The sequence below is a fragment of the Trachemys scripta genome, chromosome 5 (genome assembly GCF_013100865.1).
Source record: "Trachemys scripta elegans isolate TJP31775 chromosome 5, CAS_Tse_1.0, whole genome shotgun sequence".
Classification (NCBI taxonomy): Eukaryota; Metazoa; Chordata; order Testudines; family Emydidae; genus Trachemys; species Trachemys scripta.
The window spans coordinates 62,058,373-62,077,403 of record NC_048302.1 but is presented as its reverse complement, the minus strand read 5'-3'; the positions used below and the strand labels follow the sequence as shown (position 1 = coordinate 62,077,403).

Here is a 19,031-nt window from a genome sequence, read left to right as displayed (position 1 = left end):
CAGATTGTATTGGGATTTTTAATACCCTGTAAATGCTTGATCCTTTGTTATTGAAATCAGTAGAAAGATTCTCACTGAGATCAATGGGTGCTGGATCAGGCCCTAACGCACTCTCCTATGAGTAAATATTTTTCTGTGGAAAGCACTCTTGTTGAGCATCTAATCTTGGAAAGGTTTCAGAGTAGCAGCCGTGTTAGTCTGTATCCGCAAAAAGAACAGGAGTACTTGTGGCACCCTAGAGACTAACAAATTTATTAGAGCATAAGCTTTCATGGACTACAGCCCACTTCTATGCATCCGAAGAAGTGGGCTGTAGTCCACGAAAGCTTATGCTCTAATAAATTTGTTAGTCTCTAAGGTGCCACAAGTACTCCTGTTAATCTTGGAAAGTGATCTTGACTCTTCATCCTGGCCACCTTTAATTCAATAAAGTTGCAACATCTTTGTTTCATGCAGGCAGTATCACTGTACTATTGTAAATGTTTGATCACTGTCAGGCAATTTCAACACAAGAGTAATAGTCAAGGTTATTTTTAAAGAGTCAAAGGCAACTTAATCACAGCCTTAGTTCAACTAAAAATGCAGTGTTTGCTTTTAGTGACAGAGCAATGAAGTGCAAGTAAAGCAAGCAATACATTTCACATCATAACTTGCTGGCTGCTATGGCTGGTAACTATGTTATACAGGTTTACAACCTCCTGTATCAGTTCAAGGTTAGCATAATTTTCATACACATTCTGAAACTCTCAGTATAAAAAGAATTAACCTCTATATTTTAGTTTTCTAGTATGGTATTCACAAGGAGGACTTATGCTCTGCAACACGGAGCGTCAATGTACCTAACTGTTAGGCACCCTGCCACCTAGTGGAATTCAGTCCTGAGCTAGGTAAGGCACCTATCTCCACTCATGATTCACAGCCATAAACCCTCTCCTGTATATAAATAATTAAATATTCATTGGAGCAGGGGGACTAAAACCTGGCTGTCATGACCCAGCTGAGTGTTCTACACTGGGTTAGAGAGTTATTCTAATGTTCTCTCTGGCTCAATTGCTATTTAATTATTTATACTAAGTGGAACAGCTTCATGAGGAGACCTTAAGGGAGACCTGTCCCACAATACCTTATAGCCCAGTGGGTTAGGGCACTCCTCTGGGAGGTGGGAGTCTTCAATTAAAATATTTGTTCCACAGCAGACAGAGGAGGGAATTGAACTTGGGCCTCCCACATTCTGGGAAAGTCCCCTAACTACTGGAATAAAGGCTGTAAGAGGGGGGAATGCACCACCCCCTCCTCCTCTCTGGGTATTTTGTGAGGGTTTAGACATGTTCTAAGCAATTCTACTGATTGGGTCCCACAGGCAATGTAGAAAGGTGAACTAAACCCAGATCTTACGTGTGAGTTAGGAGCCGAGCTGCTGGTCAGTGTCAGGACTTCGGGAGCTATTAGAATTCTTTGTCCACAAGCATGTGGACAAGCGTGATCCAGTAGACATAGTATACTTGGACATTCAGAAAGCCTCTGACAAGGTTCCACATCAGTGGCTCCTAAGCAAACTAAGCAGTTGTGGAATAAATGGGAAAGTCCTTTCATGGATTAGTAACTGGTTAAAGGACAGGAAACAAAGGGTAGGAATAAATGGTCGGGTTTCACAATAGAAAGTGGTAAATAGCAGGGACTGCCAAGGACCTGTACTGGGACCAGTGCTTTTCAACATACGCCTCTACCACGATATTATGCGATCCGATATAACACAGGTTCACACATAGCGCGGTAACCCCGGGGCTCTGGCAGTGGGGCTCGGGTGGCGATTTAAAGGGCCCAGGGCTCCCCACGGCTGGAGCCCTGGGCTGTTTAAATCACCGCTAGAGCCCTGCCGCCGCTACCCCGATATAACGGGGTTTCACCTATAACACGGTAGGGATTTTTGGCTCCTGAGGACCGCGTTATATCGGAGTAGAGGTGTATTCCTAAATGATCTGGAAAAGGGGATAAATAGTGAGGAGGCAAAGTTTGCAGATGATAGAAAATTACTCAAGACAGTTAAGTCCAAAGATTACTGTGAAGAGTTACAAAGGGATCTCACAAAACTGGGTGACTGGGCAACAAAATGGCAGTTGAAATTCAATGTTGATAATTGCAAAGTAATGCACATTGGAAAACATAATTCCAATTAGAGAGACAAGGTGGGTGAGGTAATATCTTTCTAGGAAACTAAGTCACAGTGTCACAGTTAAATACAAAGTGGAACAGATTGTTTAGCATAAGTAGTTAACACATATTTCAAGAGATCATTGAATCTGTTCCACCTTGTATTTAGCTGTAATACTCTGAGTTAGTTTCGCAGACCTGAAGAAGAGCTCTTTGTAAGCTCAAAAGCTTGTCTCTCTCACCAACAGAAGTTGTTCCAATAAAATATATGACCTCATCGACCTTGTCTCTCTAATATCCTGGGACTAACAAGCCTACACTGCACATAATCCCAATTATATATACAAAACTGATGGGTTCTAAATTAGCTCTTATCTAGGGTTACCATACGTCTGGATTTTCCCGGACATGTCCGGCTTTTTGGGCTCCAAATCCCTGTCCGAGGGGAAATCCCAAAAAGCCGGACATGTCCGGGAAAATCAGGACATGCGGGGCCGGTGGTGCTGGGCCGGGGGCTGGGCTGGCGGTCAGCAGTGCCGAGCCGGGGGCCGGGAGGCGGTGCCGAGCCGGGGACTGGGCCGGCGGTGCGGTGCCGAGCCGGGGGCCGGGGCTGGGGCCGGAGGCTGCTGAGCTGGGGGCCGGGCCGGGGACCGGCAATGCTAGGCGGGCTGGGGGTGCTCGGCCAGGGGCCCGGGGGCCGGGCCGGGGACCGGCAGTGCTGGGCAGGCCTGGGGTGCTCGGCCGGGGGCCGGGCCCAGGGCCGGCACCCCAGGGCCCGAGCCGACCCAGGCTGGAGACGCCGGGGGGGCCAGACTGGGCCGCGCCTCCTCCCCCCACACCCCTCTTACCTGCTTCAGGCTTCCTGCGAATCAAATGTTCGCGGGAAGCAGGGGAGGGGGCGGAGTTGGGGCGGGGACTTTGGGGAAGGGACAGAGTTGGGGCGTGGGCGTGAGCGGGGCTGGGAGCGGGGCCGGGGCCCCGTGGAGTGTCCTCCTTTTGGAGACTCAAAATATGGTAACCCTATCTTATCCACAAGAAAGATCTTGGAGTTATTGTGGAAAGGTCTCTGAAAACATCTGCTCAATATGCGTCGGCAGTCAAAAAAGCTGACAGGATGTTATGAGCCATTAAGAAAAGGAAAGATAATAAAAAAGGAAAAATTCTTCCATTGACTTAGGTACCACCTCCTAGGGAGGTGGATTAACTACAGTGACAGGAGAACTCCTCCAATCACTGTAGTGAGTTTCTACCCTGAAACGCTACAGCGACACAGCTGCAGTGCTGCAGCTGTGCTGCTGAAGCATTTTAAGTGTAGACGTAGCCTAAGTGTTGGATTTAGACGCCTAAAATGGCAGCTAGGTTCCTAAATCTCCCTTGTTAATCCCACCCCTAATGATCGAGCTCAACTTTTGATTGCTGTTCAGTTTTCAATGGTTTAAAGCTTATATGATTATCCTCAACAATAATTCACCTTAAAATAGTAAGACAGTAAATTTATTTCTGCAATACCACCTGTAAATTTGTTCCTCCCAGTTTTAATAAAGTTTCCTGCCACTATGTTGGCATACTCCCACAACTCCAAAGCTATGTTGTGGGAATTCTTATGTGTTGTTAATTGTTATGTCTCCTGACATGATTGACGATCCTAAGGTCAAAGGTAGCAGCCATCATATGGTCTCAGAACTTGTCTTGTCAGGAAGCTAAAGAAAATAAACCAGAACAACTGTATGATAAAGCTGACCTAACATGACTCCTTTGCTATATCGCTTCAGCCTCTGTTGTGCAGAGCACTGACTGACTGTTGGCAGGTGGATCAAAAATAAAGTTAGCTTCTGTTTCTCCACTTCTCTTACTTTGCTCCAGCCTCAGGCTTAGATGGTTCTCCGAGAGTCAGGTTTAGAAAAAAAGCACAAGCAAATAAAAACAGTTAAATGTCATTCTAGTGCAGCTCCAGGCACAAAGTAGCTTTGAGAGCATCCCAGAATCCTTGCAAAGGTTAGATTAGGAAGTAAAGCTATAATACTTACCAGTACATTGTCAGGAAATTTAGATTCCACCCCCTAAAACATTATGGGGGACTGGATAGCTGTAAATTACAGGTTTGAGTCCAGCGTGGGGAGACTGGCATTATTGATGCCTGTGTTGTACCTAGAGGAGTTGTATTTACATATTTGTCAGTCTGCTGCCTTTCTAAAGGAGATTTTTTTTTAAAGTGGACAAGTGTATGCATAAGTTTGTGATAAATTTGCTTTTAGCTTTTGAGAAACCCTTGCTGAGATAAAATGTGATTACCAAACTCAACTAAGCTACACATCCACATTTTGGAGTCATATCTGATTACAGTACAATTTCAAACAGAAATTAACTTTTCAGTATTTCTCAGTTTACAGTATCACCAATTAATGTTCATAAAGTGATGCAGCTCTGAGGACTGGCTTGTCAATTTTAGGAAAGAATAAGCAGTTGGCAGTTTATCATTGGTTTTCTACAGCTGGCCACAGGGTCCAAACTTCTGAGGTGTTAAGCACCTCCTGCAAAGTGCCAAGTATCCTCAACTCTTACTGAAGTCCACAAGTGTTGCTGTGCACACTAAACATTTGTCTACCCTTGAAAGTGTTTCTGATAAGGTAGGGTATCAATTTAAAGTGCAACATCTATTCCTGAATAACTCCATGTGTGAACTGAAATAAGTGTGTCCACATATGGAGTGAATCAGGAACAAATCCATGCGTAAACAAGCCCTTAAGCAACTCGCAGGATTTGATCTATACCATATATCAGGCCAGGCTAAAGACAGTCACCATCCAACTGGGATGATAACTTTGGCCCTCATCCTGCAAAGACTTATGCACATACTTAACTTCATGTACTGTGAGTAGTCCCATTGCTAGCTTCAAATGATAAAGTTGTGGTAATTTTGGAGTTATTGTTCTGCTGCTAGATTGAACTTCGTTAGGAAAAGCAATGTAATTCTCCTACAGGGCACAATGCATTTAAATGATTGTGGTGTATTTAGCTATGAAGCTGTTCACTGCATTTTTAAGCACAGTTTGAGGATTTATTTACAGTAATTATTTATTTAGATTTAAATACAACAATGTTTATACAAATCTCTAGGCACCGTGATTAATAATGATAACAAAACAAACATTCATATTGTAACAAAACAACAACAACAAAAAGAAAAACAAATCCCCAGCAGCATTAAAAGTAATTATTCAAAAAGGAGCTCTGCCAGTCTCTACAAAAATCCCACCCTTTCCTGCCCCTTCATCATTCTGGGAACATACCCTCAGCCCTCTCCAAAAACCTAATCAAACAGAAGTGTTCTGCAGCATTCTCAGAAGGTGGCCATATTCCAGCTATTTTGGATTCAGGTAGAGACCATGTTCCAGAGACTTTGAGCTGTCACACAGAACACCCTGCTATGGGCTGCCTCTCTTCTACAACAAGGGGGAACCTATTCAAATGTCTCTAATGACTGCAGCTGGGACAGTGTGCCACAATTCCTCCAGATTCAAGATGGAGGGTCTTACAGAGTGACACACATTCCACCTGCTTTCTTACTCATGGAGAGTTTATAATTGTTTGTTGTTTTCTTTACTCTAAAAGGAAAGATTGAACATACAACTTTGATCTTTGTGTATAGAAGACATTCTTTACAAGGAGTTAATCACACACTAGCAAGCATGTACCAACTATATTTCTACAGATTATTTAAAGCCACTGATTTCTTTTAAATTAAATCTGGATAGCAGATCAACACGTGTGATTAGTGAAGATTATTTTATGTAGTTGAAATGTACAATGAAGTAATAATGTAATTGGCAGAGCTGAGAAATGCCAAAATAAAAAATAAAAAAACTTAACACAACACTGATGCTCCAAGCCAGAGGTGTCAATGTCTACTTTATGGTGTTCTCATGGCTAAAGTGATGGGAAGAAGGGAATTAACTCTCTTATATCCAACCAGATGGTAATAATGGTATTCCTTTCTGAGTAGGTGATTATTGCCTAGTATTCACAGGCATAGCAAAATCAATGTTGGAATGATTCACCTTGGTATGAGAAAGTCTCTCCAGTTTTACTTTATTTTTCTAGCATCTCTCTCTTTACCCCTTTCTATTACACTGGAAGGTTTTAAATTAGCACTTGCCCTAGTCCATTACATTAGGAATAATCATCCCTAAACCTGAAAGGACTAAGACTCAGTTGACACCTCGCTGGTTAGAGTGTTCCCACTGTGTCTCCCAACATAGTGGTTTCTTCAGCATATGAGTCCCAGGAGCCTACTAGATCTGACAGGGATCTGAAGTTTGGAAATGTATCCCTTATGTGAGGAAGTAGTAGTTAAGGTTTGTCTATACTTGAAAGTTCATTCACATTAAGGTAGGGGTTGAACTTAAGGCAGAATAGCTATTCCTGAAAAGTTCCAATTGTGCCTACACTTAAAAGTTTAGCCAATATAGCCGTGTGAGTTAGGAGTGTGATTCCCCCTCCTCCATGGTGACCAACATAGCTATGCTGACAAGAGCCCTAGTGTAGATGAACATAAGAACGGCCATACTGGGTCAGACCAATGGTCCATCTAGCCCAGTATCCTGTCTTACGACAGTGGCCAATGCCAGGTACTTCAGAGGGAATGAAGAGAACAGCCAATCATCAAATGATCAATCTCCTGTTGCCTGTTCTCAACTTATGGCAAACCGGCACTAGGGACACTTAAGAGCCTGGTTTTGCATCCCTTCCCAACCTGGTTAATAGCTAATGATGGACCTATCCTCCATGAACTTATCTATTTCTTTTTTGAACTCTGTTATAGTCTTGGCCTTCACATCATCGCCTCGCAAGGAGTTCCACAGATTGATTGTACGTTGTGTGAACAAATACTTCCTTTTATTTGTTTTAAACCTGCTGCCTATTAATTTCATTTGGTGACCCCTAGTTCTTGTTATGAGAAGGAGTAAATAATATATGCTTATTTACTTTCTCCACACCAGTCATGATTTTATAGACCTCGATCATATCCCCCCTTAGTCGTCTCTTTTCCAAGCTGAAAAGTCCCAGTCTTATTAATCCCTCCTCATATGGAAGATGCAGTTATGCTGGCAAAAAAAGGCCTTTTTTTCTGGTATAGCTTACTCAGTTCAGGGAATATAGCAAGATAACTCTTTTCCTGGTGTAAGCTGCATCTTTCCTAGGAAAGGTCTGCCAGTAATAGCTCCACTGGCAAACCCTTTCGAGTGTAGACAAGACTTGTTGCTTTTCCAGTAGCATTGCTTTTCCACTTGGGGCATTGGGGGTTCCTCCTTGTGGAAATATTGGGGTGGTGAGTGTCATGTCTGAGACAACTTCCCTTTGGGGCCCAAAAGACCTGTACACCCCATTGCAATGACTACAACTTAAAAACAATCTGATACCTTTTCCCCCCAAACACATAAAGCAAATATTTTCTTCTGGGGTTAGAGTTTGCTTTAGTTTTGTCTGAATAAATTATTATGTCAAAGTTTAATTCCCTGATAATAGAGGTTTATGATGGAAATGGCAACACACCTTTCCTTCACAATATAATGATGTTAAGGAGATATTAATACAACCAGTTTTGGGAAGCTGTCATCAACATACTGTAGTTGTGACTTAGGGTAAGTCTATACTGTGAAAAAAAGTGTGTTCTGAAGTTAGCTAACCTACATAAACTAACGTGGATTAAAATAGCAGTGAAGACATGGCAACTCTGCTTTTAATTTGGGTTAGCAGCTCAACTTAAAGCATATAGGGCAGGCGGGGGCTGAACTAGGGCTGTTAACTAAAATTATAACCCGAGTTGCTGTGTCTTCACTGCTCTTTTAACTGAGTTAGCTAACCTGAGTTAAGAATACATCTTTATTTGCAGTGTAGACATACCCTTAAGGATTAGCTATTAGGGCAGAACCAGCCTTTAGAACCTGTCAGGTTCAAAGACTCCTCAGTGTTTGGGATTTCTTAGAATATCAATACTAATGTCAGCTTTAATTTTGTATCAGGTAAGTTTCTACCTCTTTTTTGCAAGGATATTCTTCTAAATGTAATAATACAAAACCATTATAGTTATTTTCATCCATAGACTTCAAAGTACTGCACCAAGGTGTGTAAACACCATTATTCCTACTTTACACATGTGGAACCTGAAGCAAGTGACTTGCTCAAGGTCAGGCAGAAATGTAGTGGCCAAACCAGGAATAGAAATCTCACCTCTTCACTCACAGTTCACTGCTCTAGTCCCTGCTCATCAAGCTAGAAGCTTTGCCACAGTAGCTTTTCCTAATATTTATAAGTTATTCCTGGCCAACTCCCGAAGATGCCCAGCGCTGGCCTTTGGGGTCCAGACTATGACACTTACAGCTGCAGCTCTACTGGTTTTTGGAAGGGCGCAAGAAATCATCTTATTAGGCAGGCCCTAATTCTAAGCCAAAAACAATAAAATCCTACTTCCTGTTAGAGAATGATGGTTTACTTTGCTCCCCCTTATGGCCTCTTTTTCAAGAGTCAGTGCTTTAGGAGCATGAAAAAGTAGTGCCCATACAAAAGCTTTTTTCCCACCTGGGAGCATGTTGTAACCAAGATAGAATCATAGAAATGTAGGACCTTGAGAAGTCATCTAGTCCAGCCCTCTGCATTGAAGCAGGTCCATGTAAAGCTAGACCAGCCCTGACAGGAAGGAGTTTGTCCAACCTGTTCTTAAAAATTTCCAAAAGATGGAGATTCCACAGCCTCCTTTGGAAGCCTATTCCAGAGCTTAACTGCCCTTGTAGCTTAAGCCCATTTCTTTTTGTCCTACCTTCAGTGGACACGGGATATAAAGAGGACAGTGATCAATTGTAACAGCCCTTAACATATCTGACATAGACAAAATAAGCGTGAACCACTCTTGTGCAGTGAAACGGCTCTTTAAAAGTTGTTGCAGTAAAGTAACTGAGAAAATAAAGGATGGAACAACACATACTGAAATAGTAAGAAATGTAACTCTTCGGTTTTATATAACCAATTTTTAATCTTTTTTTCCCCTAAGGCCCAGATGCTATTCGTGATTACAGAACAAAGCTCCCTGAGTATACTCGCTACATCGGAGCAACCACTCCAGCACAAGGGGCCACCGCTGACCTTGAGTACTTGTGGCGTACTGCACCCTGGACGACTTCTATACTGCCCCACAAACATTCCTACCCTGGACAAATTGGCTGGGGAGTAACAGAATTTAGTTATCTCAACAGAGGAAATCTGCTCAGTGGCATGCAGATTAAGGTAACTACTCATACATTTCTCCAGAATTTTATCAGATGCCATCTAGATGGCATTAAAGAGTGTCTTGATTTGTAATTTTATGCTGTGTGTTTTTAGTGCTGTGGTTAATCAGAGAACAAGATGGAACACATTTATTTGATAAAAAAGACACCATTTTTTAAGATCATGTACAGTCAACATTATTACAACAAATGTATTAAAGTGGTGGCACTTGAAATTATACTAAGCATTCATAAATCTTAGCTTTCCTGAAACAAATTAAATGGAAAGTTGTGTTGTGTAATGACATGTGCACTAGAGGTGTGCAAACTATTAACATCTTAAATCAATTGAGTCCATGTGTTTACAAATATCAACCCATGTTCATGAAAGCTTGGGGAAACATTTTCAGAAATGAGTCCCTGAAGTTAGACTGTCAAGTCCATGCAGATACCTAAACAAACAGCCTGATTTTAGACAATGCTGTATGCACAGCACCTATCCACTGATGTTAACTTTAGACACCCATTTTTGAAAATCTTGGCCTTGATGGATGTGGACTGAGTTTTAACACCTTTCTGGGAAACTGTCCACTCAGAAGTGTGGAAGGAGGAAGTGACTGGAACAGCTGGGAGGAGCTAACTTTAGGATGGAAGGTTCCCTTAAGGGTTGCAAGGTTCACTTGAGAGTTTGAGTTTGAACTTGAGCTTTAAGGTAAACCTGCAGGTGATGGCCCACTTCCAAATACTGTAAAAAGAACTGCAGGCATGAGTTTCTGAACTCATCTGTGAGCAGAATCCTGCCAGGTTTGCACAGGTCTAGTATGTGCTCACTACCTCTGAGAACTCTTAACATTTTTTTGGTGCTCAGCCACTTGGGGAGCAGAAGTAGAGAATAGAATCTCAAGACACTCTTGAGCTTGTCTACCTCCCCTCTGGGTGCTGAATCTGCAACCTTTGCTTACACCTGTAGTCCCAGTTGAAGTCATTATTGGGACTCTTGACTTCCATATGTAAGGATGGCAGGAAAGTGCCTTAAGTGTTTAATTTTTGCAAACATCTTTAGTTTTTATATACAGATGCCAAAACTGCATGTTTTTATTGAGTAGATCTGACCAGTTATGCCTCAGGCCCCAGTCAGGTTCGGGAACTATCATGCTAGGTGCTGTACAAACATATACAACAGAGTTCCTGGCCTGAACGAGCTTTTTTGTATCGCTAAGACATAGCTTACAAATGTCCGATAGTGTTTGCACATTATATAACTGCACACTGCACTCCTAAAAAAAGTCAATGAACATAGTTAAAACCTCCAGATTATCAGTTCTTAGTACAGTATATGAATTCTTACCCCACTCATGGGGCCCTTGTGTTTTCCCACTTCTCCACTGGCTGCAATTTCCTCTCCCCAGTCCTCATTAGTGTGAAAAGGAACAGAAACAAAGGATGGAGGAGCCTGGCCTGATCCTTCATCCAGCATCCTGTGAAGAAAAGCAGGAAGGGGGCAGCTGTCCTGGTTCAGCTCTTTCCCACACAGAGGATGACAAGGAGGAAAAGGTGGCCCTCCAACCTTTATCCCCTTTGCACAGTAGCACTATGTATAAATAGCTACAGCTGAAAACATAACAGATTATTTTCCTTGGTGGATGGGTAGGAACTGTTTGTGTTTGAGTTTACCAGGAATGGAAAAGAAAATGCTCAAGGCATTTTGAGAACTATTAGAGAAGAACAGCAGACTTTGGCTCTAAACTGTTAAAACTTTAGTTTCCATGGGTTGTTCCTTTATAGCTTTGACGCAGGGAACTAAAAGGCACTTGAGGACTCTGAAAGCCACATTTGGTCCTAAGGGCATAATTTGGGCACCCTTGCAATACAATGCCCTTTCTAGGTCAAAGTCTGAACCTTCACTGATTGCTTCTCTGCAAAATCTGAGCAGGTGTACATTCCTAGGAAGAATACTGGCATTGATTAGTGTCTCATGCTTCTTTGTTCAAACAATATATCTTGCTCAAATGAGTCTGGTATGAGAAAAAGCTTTGTGAAAGCATAAATGGATGTGTTTATATATATTTATATATATATATATATATACACATACATACATACACACACACACACACACACACACACACACACACACCATTTTATATACTGGTATGGACTCATGAATGGGAGGTGGTGGTGGTTGCCACTCAAAAATAGGCAGAAATTAAATAACAATGTGGGACCTAATTGTCTTCATTCTTAGTACTGGGCTCCAGTATGTAGAAACTAAGGTATCTCTTCATTTAGGATCCTGAATTATTTGGGCATAGGAGCCTTCCTGGCAGCATTGCCCTACAGAAGCAGGAGGAGCTGCATCTCTTTTGGGTACATGTGCAACCACTCAATTCATCCTACAAAAGCATTATGTGCAACCACTCAATTTAACCTACAATAATAGGGGGAGGAGACCTAAATAATTTGGGCCAAGAAACGGCTGCATAAAATGCACAATTCACACCCCATCCTGGCATATCACCTCTGCTCTCTGGCTGTGAAGGATCTATGTGGGGTAAAATTCAGATTTTAGTGGAAACAGAGTTGAGCTGAGCAGTTGCACCCTGCCCTCTTTCACTGCCTCTTTTCCTGTCTGTGACGAAGAGGCTGCTAAATTTAGCCTAACCAGTGTAACGGGTTTATTCCATTATCAGATAGCCATTAATAGGATGAACATTTTAATCTTAGATATCAATACACAGCTGTTTTTCTTTTAACAATTTTCCTATTTTACTTGATACTTCTAAGTCAGCTTCTTCTGGAATTAAAAATAGTTTTGAACTGCTTTCCCCTTATAGAATCAATAACACACATGGAGTCCAGGTCCCTCTCAAATGCCTGACAATCTTCAAATAATTTCAGCTCCCACATTTCTGATCTGCAGATGTTGCTGTCAGTACAAATTGAAATTAAAAAGAACATCTTTGGACTTTGCTACAAAGTTATAAAAGTAGCTTTTAAAAGCACCTTTACTTGAATCAGATAGCTCCATGGCTATGAGTTTTAGTTTCACTTAAATATTATTTATCCTCTCTTGTGTCATAGAAGATTGTAATTAAATCGGATATACTAACCAGGAGTATAAAACATCAAGCTCTGTTAGATAAACATATTTTCAGATCTATTTTACAAAGTGGTAATGTCTGACTGACAACAGTTCTGCCAGTGTTAGCACCCTAACATTTCTGAAAATCACAACACATTGTGTTCTGAACAATTATTGACATTGTAGGTAAGAGTCTACGAACCCATATTCCTGTTGCCATTCCTGCATCAGATGAATGTGCTCATTATATAGGAAAAAGCTATACGACGTCTAAATGACCACATTGCTATTTCAAGTTGCTGCTGATCCTTTAGAGCCAGATCTACTGCCAAATTCTGCTTTCAGTTATACCAGGTTACATTTGCAGTAGCTTCATTATTGTGGATTTACTCCAATGCAACTGATGGTAGAATTCAGCCCTGAAATGTATCTTCTTAGCCATGAAGTATTTTATTTCATTTTGCTTTACAAACCTCATGAATTAGGGGGTCAGATACTTTGTAGCCTACGTAGGCTGAGCACACATCATGAGCTCCTTGCATTCCATCTCACAAGCTCCCATGTGCCACCCACCCCTCCCCCTCTATTTCAGGAACTCCCTGAAATTTCCCGCAATATACCCCATGCTAGACATTCTGCATGACCCCTTTTCCCTCTCCTTCCATATCTGGTTTCTCCATTCTTAAAATTTGGCTCCCAGCGGGAATAGAGGGGAAGAAACAGAAAGAACTTGACCATTCTTCAGTTTGATGGTTGGTGATATTTGTGGATATTGAGCCTGATTCTCTTTTCATGTACACCTATGTAAACACAATTGACTTCAGTGGAGTTACTTCTGGTTTACCTGAAGTAAGTGAAACAACTATTCCCTTTGTTTGTATTACTATTCAGAATGACTCTGCTTTGCCATCTGTCTTTTTAATTTTATTCTAGTTTATTTTGTTTTCTATGAATTCCTGTTGCCATAGCAGCTAGGCCTATACAATAAATAAATAAATAAAAGCTTAAAACAAGTTTGATAGCTAGGGCTCTTCCAAATTCACAGCCATGAAAAATGCGTCACGGATCGTGAAATCTGGTCTCCCCCGCATGAAATCTGGTCTTTTGTGTGCTTTTACCCTACACTATACAGATTTCATGGGGGGATACCAGCGTTTCTCACATGGGGGTTCTGACCCAAAAGGGAGTTGCGAGGGGGTGTCACAGGGTCATTTTAGGAGGGTCGCAGTATTGCCACCCTTTCTTCTGTGCTGCCTTCAGAGCTGGGTGGCCAAGAGTGACAGCTGCTGACTGAGGGCCCAGCTCTGCAGGCAGCAGCATAGAAGTAAGGGTGGCAATACCATACCATGCCATCCTTACTTCTGCGCTGCTGCTGGCAGTGGCTCTGCTTTGAGAGATGGGCTCCTGGCCAGCAGCCACCGCTCTCCAGCTGCTCCGCTCGGAAGGCAGTGCTGCCGCTAGCAGCACAGAAGTAAGCATAGTAGTACCGCGACCCCCCTCACAACTCTTTTGGGTCAGGACCCCTATAGTTACAACACTGTGAAATTTCAGATTTAAATAGCTGAAATCATGAAATTTACAATTTTTAAAATCCTATGACTGTGAAATTGACCAAAATGGACTGTGAATTTGGTAGGGCCCTATTGATAAGTTAGCAGCAAGTGATGGCAACCTAATTGTCCCTTGCATTAACTATAATCAGTGTCTTACTAGATCAACTGTTAATACAAAATAACCAAAACTGAACAAAAATAAGAACTCATACAAACCATTTTTAAAGGGCCTTATGTCAGACCCTGAAGCTTGCCAAACTCTGGTTCTGGCAGAGCCCCAAGGGGAGCAAATTCCATCGGTGGAGGCCCCTCACTGGAGAAAAGCTACAACTGGCAATCAACCCTTGCAAGATCCCACCCATGAGCTAACAATACCTCTTTATAGACCAGGGGGTAGGCAACCTATGGCACGCGTGCCGAAGGCGGCACGCGAGCTGATTTTCAGGGGCACTCGCACTGCCCAGGTCCTGGCCACCTGTCCAGGGGGCTCTGCATTTTAATTTAATTTTAAATAAAGCTTCTTAAAGATTTTAAAAACCTTATTTACTTTACATACAACAATAGATTAGTTATATATTATAGACTTATAGAAAGAGACCTTCTAAAAACGTTAAAATGTATTACTGGCACGCAAAGCCTTAAAATAGAGTGAATAAATGAAAACTCGGCACACCACTCCTGAAAGGTTGCCGATGCCTGTTATAGACATTACTTGTGCCCATCACTATCGTGTCTAGGCACCAAATACTTATGAGTCACTTGTACCAAAAGCTGCTTATCTAAGTAAGACACATGTCACATACCTTAACCTGGTCTAAGCACACCTCAATAAAGGAAAGACCAGCAATCTAGGGCCTTAGATTATAAACCCTTCGGGAAAAGGACTGTCTTTTCTGTTTACACAGTACCCACCACAATGGGGCCCTGTCCCAACTGGGGCTTTTGGGTGGTACCATAATAATATTTTCTGCTACTGCTCCTAACACTAGGTCTGTAGACTTAACTGTTCACATCTTCCAGGAGAGACCATAAAAAAAGCCTGGCTCTCTCCAGGTCTCTTCCCGCAAATTTTAGCAAGGGTACTGTTTATGTACTGACTATATTTCCCATTGTGCCTTGCAAAATAGGGCTAATTATGCTATCATAAGGAAATACATTTCCCAGCCAGCCCTGCTCTTCTGCTGCTTTGAGAGGTCAACCAAGAGCTAGCCTGATCCCCTGCCAGTGTGAGGAGTTCCAGCCCTTTCTGTTCACTGAACCCTGGTGGTGGGCCATAAAGCCAGGGTCTGCAGGATGGCTGTTGTTTATAAACCCCCGACTGCTTCCTCAAGACTACAGTCCATGCCTTGTGACTGTGTCTCCTGTCTCAAAGATATTTTTATAGGAAAACTGGGATGGGATGTACTGGGTCAGGGAGCTTCCTTATTAAACTCTGAGGACCGGTGTGCCCTATATTTGCATTTAATGGCTCCTGAACAGGCCAGCAAAGAGGGTGGCATGGAGAGCAGGCTGGACAATGGGTGCTAGATCTGCAGTTACATGAATCCAGTGGTCCTAACAAGTGGCATATGTGGGGGCGGGTGGATGGGCGAGGGCGGGAGGAGGGAAGCAGGAAGGAAACTACAGCTGCTATGTTGACCCATAGCCTGGAGTAACAGCCTGCACCACACAAGGGTTTTGTTGTGGTTTTCGCTTCTCATCCCCTCACACTTCACTTATAGCCTGAATACTTGGGCTTTATGGACCCAATTCAGCAGGGTACATAAATGCATATGCCTAACTTTAAGCACGGATTTCTGTGCAACTCCTTTCATGCATAATGGGCTCATATACATTGCTGGTTCAGAGCCTCTGGATACATCCACAGTTCAATACAAGACTCGTGGCATGACCACAGCTGGCCTGGGTTGCCTCAGGCTTGCAGATCTAGGGCTGTGGGGCTAAATATTGCAGTGTAGACACTTAGGCTCAGGCTGGACCCCGGGCTCTGAAACCCTGTGAGAGGGGGAGGTTCTCAGAGCCCATGATCCAGCCCGAATGTCTACATCGCAGTTTTTAGCCCCGCAGCCTGAGCCCTGTGGAACCACGTCGATGACTCAGGCTCTGAGACTCAGTGCAGCAGGTTTTTTATTGCAGTATAGACGTACCCTCTGTGAGGGAAATACAATTTGCCCTTAAAGCTGTCATTCCTGTATCTGCAGACTCACTAATACAGCACAGCATGGGTTCACCTTATGAAGATGTTTTCTTTGCAGCCATAAGGGATAGAAATGTACCGTATATACTAGTTCATAAGCCAAATTTTTTTTAGTAAAAAAGGGAAGCACCAGAGAAGGGGGTCGGCTTTGAACGGGTATAGAGAGGGAGAGGTGGGACACAGCCCCTTCCCCCCTCCACCCCCAAGAGAGGGAGCAAGGAGAGGCAGCAGAGCCAGAAGGGAAGAGGCGGGGCCAGAGTCTCACCGCTTCTGACCACGCTGCTCTCCCCGCAGCCTCCGAAGCAGCTGCAGCTCCGGGGCTGGCAGGCTGCAGCCCCGGGGCTGGCAGGCTGCAGCCGTGCCACTCGGCCCTGCCCCACAGAGCAGGCTGTGGCCGCGCCGCCCAGCCCGCCGGAGCATGCTGCGGCCGTGCCGCCCGGCCCAGCCCTCTGGAACATGCTGTGGCCATGCCGCCCGGTCTGGCCCCCCGGAGCAGGCTGTGGCTGTGCTGCCCAGCCTGCCGGACCAGCTCCAGCCAGGCCAGAGACATCCTCCCCTGGCCCTCCCCAGATAAGGAATGGGATGGGAAGAGTGTGGAGGTCCCGGGCTGGGGTGGAGTCATGTGAGGGGTGGTCACAGGAGTTAAAACCCAGCTTCTCCCCCCCCAAAAAATTTCCCCACCAGTTGCTGTCCCAGCCTGTCAGAGTAAGCAGCTGACGCACCAGGACACTTTGTTTACTTAGGTTTACCTCCGTGCCTGCGGAGGCTCGAGGTAAACAAACCATCTCAACCCACCAGCGTCTTATCCTGATGGCCCAGGAGCCAAAGTTTGCTGACCCCTGAATTATAGGGTTGGCTTATGAACAGGTTATAAAAATTTTCCATTTTTACTTATCCATCTTGGAGGGTTAGCTTATAAACAAACCGGCTTATGATCGAGTATATACGGTAACTTTTATTTTTTTTTATAAATTATGCATTTACATTTAAATTCTGCAGACGCAAAGAGGGGCCACAAGGTAAGTGCTGGGTTTTCATTACAACTCCTGAGAGAAACAGAGACAGAAGTGAGGCTGGGAAGAGGGAACAGGACAGGAAAGGCAACAGCAAGAGAGGAGGTAAGCTGCAGGGTGTGAGCTGGTAAAAGCATGAAATGAAAACAAGGTAAATTTTGAATTATGGGACTATAGTTCCATCACTACTTAAATTCGGTGGATTAAACAAAGAAGCTGCTCAAAACAAAATAACATGGACAGCAGAATAGGGCAAGGAAGTAATTATGTGGCAAACTGGTTGCTGCTTTAGCAATGACTGGCATTTTCAGTGTTGGACTGCATAACACCTGCAACTGTTGACAAAGATAAATATGACTAAGAAACAGAAAAGCCAAAGAGAAAAATGAAGACATCATATGATGCTTGAATTTAATAGAAATAACTGAAGTTTTGATTCAGAGATTTGCATCAGAATTGTTTGCAATGCACCAAGTTCTGCCCTTAGATAAGTAGCATTACAGGAATTCAAATGAGAAACACTTAGATTGGCTTTCCTATTTTAATTTCTATCCTCAGATTTATCAATAGGCATGGTGCATCTAAGGTCCAACTTGAGAGAGATGGGGAGAAGCAAAAATGGGTAAGAGTAGAGTGGGGAAAATAGGATGTGGTATTCAAGGGGTGTGTGTGTGTCTGTGTGTGAAAAATGCACACCGTAGGCTATATTGTTGCTTCCCCCATCAAGATACATGTACAAGTAGTGTGTGAGACTACCTTACTGACCCAATTTAAGTTTTAAAAATTACTTCCTATAGACCAGAGGTTTCCCTTTTGCCCTGGATTTCTCCTTGACTTGCACATACTGCCATCTGCTGCCCTGCCCACTTTTTGCCCACATGCTCTCTGAGTTGTTGTGAGCCTGTTTTGAACTTTTGATATTTTCAATTTTACAGTCCACATACAGGACCCTTAGATGTACCAGACATTGCTTAACTCTTATGTACCTTGTTCTATTGCCGGAGACGTTGTAGAAATATAGCCTTACAATTTCAGTTTTATTGTCTTTCTAAATTCTTCCTCTCTAAATTTTAAGGGGGCCAGAATGCTGCACCCAGGTTGCTCTCACATTTCAAGATGTAGAACCATAGCACCCTTCCTTGGCTTTCAACTCTGTTAATGGACTCTCTCCTCACTCCCACTCTGATTGGAGAGGGGCAGACAAATATAATATCAATTCCCCTTGCCAACAAGCTTTGGTTTTGTTTCTCTTTGACAGACTGGAGAATTCCGTCAGGCTGCTGAAGATGAGATAACTCATCGATACCAGAATCCATGGTAACTATTTATTCATCATTCTAGCAAACATCCTCTGGTGACTAGCCCACTGTTGCAGAGATGCTTAGATTACCCTGATCTGTGAGAAGACCTGGGACAGTTAGAACAGTGGCATGCTTAACCTTGTAGCAGAAGATATTGGACAACAACAGCTATTGTTACCAAAGAGATTCCATGAGTATCTACTGCTGCGGGAAACCCATTTTCAGCAATAGAGCTATGGTGACAATGGCTAAGAGGCAGGATTTATAGTTAACCATTTAATTGATGTTATAATAAATGAATAGCACTATTACATAAATAGAACCAAACTAAACGTTAGAACTTAGGGAAAACTCTTTGGGACTCATAAATGCCACTGTCAAATGAAAATCCTACTTTTCAGGTTACCGATCATTTTTCAGACAGTCCCTAATTTTACCTTGGTTTATAGGGTCTGTCACATTGATTGGTGCA

General features: G+C 43.1%; 1 protein-coding gene across 2 annotated transcripts in view; it reads left to right on the top strand.

Annotated features, from left to right (window-relative positions):
- Positions 1-19,031, top strand: part of C5H4orf45 (chromosome 5 C4orf45 homolog) — a 75,413-nt gene that overhangs the window by 4,632 nt on the left and 51,750 nt on the right. For both annotated transcript variants that reach the window (XM_034772703.1, XM_034772704.1), the window contains exons 2-3: positions 9,200-9,432; positions 18,517-18,575. In XM_034772703.1, the coding sequence (XP_034628594.1) occupies positions 9,200-9,432; positions 18,517-18,575 (292 nt within the window). The remainder of the gene's footprint in view (positions 1-9,199; positions 9,433-18,516; positions 18,576-19,031) is intronic.